General features: G+C 40.9%; 1 protein-coding gene across 1 annotated transcript; it reads left to right on the top strand.

The window, feature by feature from the left end:
- The first annotated feature begins 1843 nt into the window (after window positions 1-1843).
- Window positions 1844-7174, top strand: LOC139346921 (uncharacterized). The gene is made up of 7 exons (XM_070986299.1): window positions 1844-1950; window positions 2619-2915; window positions 4064-4369; window positions 5150-5257; window positions 5488-5541; window positions 6876-6911; window positions 7039-7174. Exons 1-7 carry the CDS (start codon window positions 1863-1865, stop codon window positions 7110-7112), a joined length of 963 nt encoding a protein of 320 aa, XP_070842400.1. The 5' UTR covers window positions 1844-1862; the 3' UTR covers window positions 7113-7174.
- The last annotated feature ends 1335 nt before the right edge of the window (window positions 7175-8509 follow it).

Here is an 8509-nt window from a genome sequence, read left to right as displayed (position 1 = left end):
TTCCCCCCAATATATTTCATTGTAATTATTATCGAAATACAACTTCTCTTTTTTTTAATCCCAGGAGACGTCTCAAAAATTATTTCAAAATTACAAACTAACAAAATAAAGCATTATTGATGAGGGTGTTATTGGTCGTTGCAGGGAAAACTGAAGCTTTTGTATACAAGATCGGAATACAGAACAGCATCCACTGAGCCACATTATGAGAGGTCGTGTCTTGCACATCGAAGCGCGCGCGCGCACACACACACACGCTGATATTGTGTATGGCACAACTCTGTCAGCAATCACAGGTAGTGTGGTGGTGAACACATTTCAGCCATACACACTAAATATTTGGAAATGCTTCAAGTGTCAAGCAGCTTTGATTGAACATAAAAGGGCCGAAAGCGATTTTTTTCTTAGTTTTGGCTGCTTCCATTTGGTTCTAAGCCGCCGACTGAGCCCTGAGAGAGGCAAGCCGCTGTGGAGTGGAGATAAGGCTCCACCTGCCAGCCATGCTCATCACTGTGGTTGTGTGTTTGAGTATGTGTGTTTGTCTGATCCTGTGTGTGTGTGTTCCTGTCCCAGGCATGCCAAGATAAGTGGCTCTCAGGAACCCAACCGTAAAATCTGAGCTGCACTAAACACCCAACAGAGATCAAGTAGAATAAAATGAAACGAAAACAATGAAAAGACAACTAGAAAGGTAATGTCCTCTGCAGCTGCAATAGAAAACCCTATCAGCTCTCTACTGAGTGCACCATTAATTAAATGACTGACAGCTGGCCCAAGGCCAATGGAAGACCATTTCTGCCATGTGAAACAAAGTCCTTGTCAGAGTTATGAGAAAGGAACTCATAATTATGACTTACTATCTGAATTATTATGTCAGAATTATCAGAAAGCCAGCTACTGAGGAAGCAGGTATAACCAGCTATCTGGCCTGGTGGTTAATAGGTCATTTTTTGGCTTTTTTGGTCAATTTCTTGCATTTTTCACCCTAATGAACAACAAGTTTTGGTACTCGATAAAAGCTCCTTGTGGTGTCTCGGTTTGATTGACCTGAACAACCATAAATGGCACAAAACATCTGCATTTTGAGTGCGCAGAAAATCACTTCTGGCCCTCCATCTGCAGTTCACGCTACAACAAAAGTGACGTGACGTCATCTGTAAACAATCTATTATGCAAATGTTTGTCAGAATTATGAGATGATATGTCATGACTAAGAGAAACTTTCTATCCTCTGCTTAACACCAGCAACTGAAACAGTGGATACATTTGCATAATAGGTTGTTTGCAGGTTTCTCTCTTTTTAACACACAGGTAAAAAGAAACATCTCTTTGTTTCTGTCTCTGTTTTACACAAACAGATTCAACCCATAAGCTGATCTGTCTTTGCAGATACACATATACACAACACGTGATTGATCATCTGCCTCTGTGTTGTTGTTCACATGGAATTTCAATTCAGATTTTCTCTTTAGAGAGGACAGCTGGCATCATAACACCACCTCCCATGCAAATCCACACCCAGAAAGACGCACATTTCTACTTACCTTCTGCGGATGCAAACTTTCTGCAACTCTCCATTTGTCACTCGTTCTGAGGACATGACAGGAAGTGTAATAGGAAGTGAAGTCGCTTTGGGTGGCGCGTGTCTCGTGTTTAGTTGTCGTCTGCCTCTTCAAGAATTATGAGAAATTGGAAAAGGGCATTGTAGCCTTTACCGAAGACTGGTCCGATGGCCAGTGACGAGGTGTGAATCAGTGGGTTTGTTTCAAGAAAAGGAAGCAGCTACCACAAGCCACAAGTCATGCCTGTGTCAGCCTGAAGAAGTGTGTGTCAGTTGGTGTGTGTGATCTTATGGCGCAACCATGACACGAGCAGCACTCACTAAACTTCTCATCCTTGTGATCCTCGCCTTCATTGTCTGCCTACCGGAGTTCTTCACATTGTACAGAGGTGGGTCATCCAGCTTTGGTTTGGTTTATTCACTCAGTGTGTGTGTGTGTGTGTGTGTGTGTGTGTGTGTGTGTGTGTGTGTGTGTGTGTGTGTGTGTGTGTGTGTGTGTGTGTGTGTGTTTTCCCCAATGCTTCACTATAAGTTCAAAACCTTTTGAAGCATTAAAAAGGAGGCACTATTGTGCTTTGGCTCAGTTTTGTTCAAACTTTATATCAAAGGTCGCCCTTTCAAAGAAGTAAACTTCATGTTGTTGAGTCACTTTGTCCTGTTTCTTCCTTTTCACCTAGACTCACTCTGATTCACCTCTCTCTCTTTCTGTCTTTCTCAGTTAAAAGTCACCCCCAAATATAGCTCTATACAACACTGACTGACAGCTGCTTTGAAAATGCTTTTGTATTGCGTTGCCTTGAAAAGCTTCGATTTTTGGGAGCAGCTTGCTTTAGGCTTTGTACTCGTGCACGTGTTTGCTGTCAGTGGCTTTACTCTTTGTCTGTGTCTTTCCTGTCTGTCTTCGTCTGTCAGATATAAACTGGAGGCAACAGCTTCCATTTTGAGATCTTGCTCTGATTTCTGACTTTGGAACATTTTGCTGTTTTTCCACTCTTAGCCTGCTCCCGCTGAGAAATCACTTTGAATTTTCTGTTGTTCCTTCTCTGTCTTCTGTTAGCATCAAAAGTAAACTTCCTCTGTCTGCCCTACCGACCCTGTGAGCGAGGGAACCAGGTGAAGACGGGAGGAAATGGGAAGATCGGGGAGGCTGAAATTAGAAGGAAGGGCATGTGTGACCCTTCACAGACTGCAGAACGTGAAAAGTGGGAGCACGTCTGCACACAGAAGAACCAGAGCAAGATGACAGATCCTGGATCAGACTCCAAGAGTGACAGCGAAGACCCAGAGAAGAGCTGGTTCATCTGTGAAACGGATATGGACATGACAGAATTACACAGGAACATCTCATCTTCAGGTATTGCAGTTTTTAAAGATAAGCTGCTGTTGCTTTTAGCCATGCTTGTGATGCGGCTGTGAGGATGTCGGTCAGTCCAGCAGACCGAAATATCTCAACAACTATTAGATGGATCGCCATGTAAGGTCATTCAGACAGGTTGAATCATGATGACTTTGGTGACCCCCTGACTTTTCCTGAGGTTGATATTTCTGGTTTTCTCCTCACATCCGGTTAATGGGAACCTCCCAGATAAACTCATATCATGCTAACATTTTAATCTGGGCAAGTCAATAGTTTGAATCAAGACCTTCATTATTTGGATGAAGAAGCTGAATTATAGGTAGCTGTAGATGTTAATTTAATGATGTTATTGATGTTTAATGATGTATAATGATGATGTGTAATTTCATTTACATATATTATCATGCTTATTTCAGTGTTCAAGTTATAGCTACAGGTTAATTTGGCTGCTCAGGACTGTAGTTAGCTTTCTCAGCTAACAAAAGGTGATTAATGCACGTCTTTGAGTTGTAGTTATTTTAGCCTTTAGTTATTTAAGTTATACACGTTAATAGAAAAACAAGTTAATTCTATACTGGATTAAAATGCTACCGAACCCTATCAAAAGAGCTAATTAGCAAATTAAGATGGTGAACATTACACCTGCTAAACATCAGTTTGTTAGCATTACATGCTGACATTAACATTTATCACTAGTGTTACTGTGCCCAAATACAATTTACAATTGCAATAGTCATGATCATTTTGGGGTTTTTAGTCATCTACTGCCATGCAAGAGTAGTGCTTAGAGCTAAACACTAACATCAACATGCTAACATGTTTAGCAGGTATAATGATTAGGATCTACTATGTTCACTATCTTAGGTTAACATGTTAGCATGCTAACATTTGCTAATGCAAGCATGCTAAATGCTATGGACTGCTGAAAACCCTGACATGATCATGACAATTGCAAGGCGCAAATAATCCAGGGTCCAGTCGACTAACTTTAGGCAAAAAACAGAAACAAAAAAAACGTCATGAGGTCAAGGAAAGACGTGAAGGAGAAATTCACAAGGACTTAGGAAAACAACCGTAGTGCTAAGAGAATTAAACTCTTGTCATGTTGTTCTATCTATCTTTATCATCTATCTGCCTGTTTGCAGCTTTAAAGGTATATTTCGAGGTGTCAGTGGAGCTGCAGCTCAGAGATGCAGAGACCCTGAACCTCACCTTGTACAGTCTCAGTAACCACAGCTTCTTACACCTCCACCCACCTGTGGAAGAGGAGGAAGAAGAGGGGGGAAATAAGAAGGATGATGAAGGACAGAGGAAGGCATTTTACTGCTGTCTCCCTGCCCTGTCCACCTCGGAGTCCGCCAATCAAAACCGCTGTCTCCTTTGGCTCGCCAATCAAACGGTTTTGACTGCAACGGCAAAGGAAAAGCCGCCATGGAAACCGATCCTCAAAGGTTGGTGTGAGGATGAGAGAGCAATGCTTCTTTTGTTCCAAGTGTGGTCAGTGTGGCTTTACTTTAAGATTGGAGGGGAGAGGAGACAATAAAAGACTAAGAAACTGTCCAATCAGTTCTCATTTGAGGTTAAATTGGTTCAATCTCATTCAAACCCCTCTTCTCTCTCAGTTCACAGTGGAGTCATTTCTTCCAATAAAGCAAATTTCCCTCACTTCTTCTTCTCTTGACTCCAGCTTTGGCTTTGGGATTTGTTTCCCTTCCTCACTCTGTACTGTATGATCTGAGAGTTACAGTTCATCTTAATCTACTGTATCTCCAAGGCCGCATTGATTTTGGCTTTTTTCTCCCTATTCGACTCTCCAACACTCCCCCAAGCTTAAAGCTACGACTAAGTCATATTTTCCAGTGTGTTGAAAGCTGGAAATCCATTGAACTTTAATTTGTCTGCCCAATTTCCACCAAACCTTTCCATAACCTTCCTTTCCGTTGCTTTTCTGCTTGTATTAGTTGCTGTATCTTCACTTCCTGTCATTATTTCTCCAATTTTCCCCTCCTTTCTGTCTCTGGCATTTCTTTCTCTGAATGGATTTATTTCTTACATCCATGTATCTGTATCTCTTGTTTTTAGATAAGAACTACTTAAATGTTGCAATCTGTTCATTATTAAAGCCACTTATGAAGCATTAATGTTAAACACTTGCTGGCTCCACCATCTCAAATGTGAGGATTTTCCCCCTCCTCTCTGTTCTCATACCCAAATCTGTCTCTATCCTCCAGATGAGTGGCAATGTGTGTTCAGGGTGCTCTGGCTGGTTCTGTTGTGTTTGGTGCTGCTGACTGTGGTCACAACTGTGCTTGGACAAATCTGGGGGAGACGCTTGTGCAGTAAGACGCGCGCGCACACACACACGTAAACAGATTTTTGTCCCCACAATGTGATAAATATCAGGTCTCACACACACAGACACAGACACAGACACAGACACACACACACACACACACACACACACACACACACACACACACACACACACACACACACACACACACAATATGCTCTTTGGGTTAGTTTGAGCCTTTGAAGTTGACTTGAAAATGTCTCTTATTGCCTTTAGAAAAGCCCAAGGTGCACCGTGCTGGTTATGACTTCACTGGCCAGCAGTTGAACGGTAAATTTAAAAATGTTGAGTTTTGAGTGTGTTCTCTTGTGTTTGGGTGTTAAAATGATACACACTTCTCTCTCTCAAAGCCTGTGGTCAAGAAAAGAGTTGAATACACAGGTTTTAATGGCAGTGCCATAACTACCAACAAAACCCAACTACCACTACTAAGTACAACCCTGTTTCCAAAAAAGCTGGCATGCTGAGTAAGATGTTAATAGAAACACTGAAACTACATATTTCATTGAAATTACCACATAGATAACATATCAAATGTTGAAACTGAGAAATCTGATTGTTTTTGAAAATGATATCCTCATTTAGAATTTGATGCCAGCAACACGTGTCAAAAAGGTTGGGTCAAGGTCATGTTGAGCACTCTGCTGTATCACATCTTCTTTTAACAACACTCTGTAAGCGTTTGGGAGCTGAGGGGACCAACTGTTCGGGGTCTCCTTTGTCATATGTTATGTTTCATAATGTGCCAACATGTTCAGTAGGTGACAGATTGGGACTGCAGGCAGGCCAGTTTAGCACACTGACTCTTTTACTATGGAGCCATGCTGTTGTAATACTTGCAGAATGTGGTTTGGCATTGACTTGCTGAAATAAGCAAGGCCATCCCTGAAAAAGACATTGTCTACTTGGCAGCATATGTTGCTCCAAAACCTCTTTATATATATCATTCAGCATTAATGGTGCCTTCAATGTGCTGGTTAGCCATGCCATTTGCACTGACTACTGTGTTCACAGACAACGGTTTTTGTCCACTACAGGGTCGTGTCTGTTTTCAATGCAGTGCCCTCTGAGGGGCTGAAGATCACGGCCATCTTGCATTGGTTTTCGGCCTTGTCCCCTGTGTACAGAGATTTCTTCAGGTTTTCTGAATCTTTTAATGATATTATGTACTGTGGACAATAAAATCCCCAAATTCTTTGCAATTTTACATTGAGAAATATTATTCTTAAGGTGTTGCACTATTTGCCTGCACAGTCTGTCACAGAGTGGTGAACCCCTCCCCATCTTTCCTTCAGAAAGCCTCTCTGGGAGCCTCTTATTATACCCAATCATGTCCTCACCTGCTGCCAGTTAAACTGTGAGATGTTCCACCAGCTGTTTTCTTTCAGCATTTCACAACTTTTCCGGTCTTTTGTTGCCACTGTCCCAACTTTTTGGAAATGTGTTGCTGACATCATGTTCTAAGTGAGGATATCATTTTCAAAAACAATGAAATTTCTCAGTTCCAACATTTGATATGTTGTCTTTGTGGTAATTTCAATGAAATATGTAGTTTCAGTGTTTTTCACATCTGTTGATCTGCTGTATGTTTCCACTTCAACTAGATGGTGAGAAGCGCACAGAGATGGTCATTCCCAAAGGTAACTGGCTTTGGTCAATTACACAGTGACACTTTATTTAAAAAAAAGGTCTTCATCCTTCTTTTTGACATGATTCATTTTTTCATTCAGTAAATTTAAATTCTAATGACCTCTTACTGTCTAGTAGGGATGACCCTCCAGTCCAATGGGTCCAGGTCTTGGTCAGGTCAGTTCCTAAATGCATACACACAGATTGGATAAAAATCATTTGATTTATTTATTTTTTTTCAGTTCTTTGATAACTTTTTTTTTTTTTTTTTGGATGGACAGAACTCTCAGCCATTCAAGAAGTCGACAGTCAAGGTAGGGACACATTTACAGATTCAGAGAAATTAATCAGATCACATGCACGCACAGTTCTTTCTGTGACTTTGTGTGTTAATTGTCTACACAAATGTTTTTCAGATGACATAGAAACACTGCTGGATGGAAGCATTGAACAGTGTTATACAGGTAAACTCACGATTAGAACAGTCAAACAAGCTGAATGAGACTATTTTGTTCCTTAATTTGTTTCCATTGAGTGGACTAGTGGAGCCCTGCAATTGGCTGGCGACCGGTTCAGGGTGTACCCTGCCTCTCGCCCATTGTAGCTGGGATAGGCTCCAGCCCCCCGCAACCCCGAAAGGGATAGGCGGTATAGATAATGGATGGATGGATGGACTAGTGGAGAAATACTTGGTTCCTGTCCAAGTAAGAGTCAAATTTTTAGTTAAATAAAAGTATTGGCAGTGAAATATAGTTTTATTTCTGCATTAATGGGTACATCACATAAATGTTGCAGTCAGTGAAGGTGGGGCTGATTTTATTATTTTATATACTTTGTCTGCTGGGTAGCTTGTGATTGGGATCAATTAAGTTTTATCTCAATATATAATATTACCTCATAATTTCTTAGTTGATTGCATTTTGTATCATTAACCTTAATCTAAAGGGAATTGAAGTAATTGGATAAATGTAGTAGAGTAAGTGCCTCTGACACGCAGTGGAGGTGAAGTGTCAAATAGCATAAAATGGAAATACTCAAAGTATGTCAAAATTGTACAATAAAAAGTACAGTAGTTCTTACTTTCCAGCACTGCTATTAGAGCAGTGACACAAGCTGAAAGAGGCTACTTCCTGTGTTTACTTTTTTTCCTCAATTTGTGTCCGCTGACGACCATTATGATAAACCTTAACAGTTCGGCGAAGAAGCACTCAGATATAAAAATAACAAGTACCTCAAAACTGTACAAAAGTGCAGTGCTTGAGTAAATGTACTTTCTACTACCAGTACTGTTCTTACGATACTGCCATCGTCTCAATGAATTTACTGTAACAGGCAATCAAATGTACCACTGTCTCTTTTCACTGTCATCGACCTCCAGTCTGTAGTCTGTTTATGACATTTTTTTTTTTTTATCTTGTCTATATTTAGCAAATCTGCATCATCGCAGCCATCCCTCCACCTCCCTCCCGACAGAGGAGCAGGCCTGGTGACAGACGAGCAGCCAGAGGAGGACAGAAATGGGCTTAAAGTGCAGTAGTGGAAAATAAAAATGACTATTTCAATTACCAGCTTCCTTTAAGGTGAAAATAAAAACGGGAGATCCATGAAG

The sequence above is a fragment of the Chaetodon trifascialis genome, chromosome 2 (genome assembly GCF_039877785.1).
Source record: "Chaetodon trifascialis isolate fChaTrf1 chromosome 2, fChaTrf1.hap1, whole genome shotgun sequence".
NCBI lineage: Eukaryota > Metazoa > Chordata > Actinopteri > Chaetodontiformes > Chaetodontidae > Chaetodon > Chaetodon trifascialis.
This window is presented reverse-complemented; position numbering and strand designations above follow the sequence as displayed.

Coding starts and splice junctions, on each gene's coding strand:
- LOC139346921 (XM_070986299.1), top strand. CDS start 1,863: ATGACACGAGCAGCACTCACTAAACTTCTCATCCTTGTGATCCTCGCC. Junction 5,258..5,487: donor CTGGGGGAGACGCTTGTGCA/GTAAGACGCGCG, acceptor TATTGCCTTTAG/AAAAGCCCAAGGTGCACCGT. Junction 6,912..7,038: donor AGAGATGGTCATTCCCAAAG/GTAACTGGCTTT, acceptor ACTGTCTAGTAG/GGATGACCCTCCAGTCCAAT.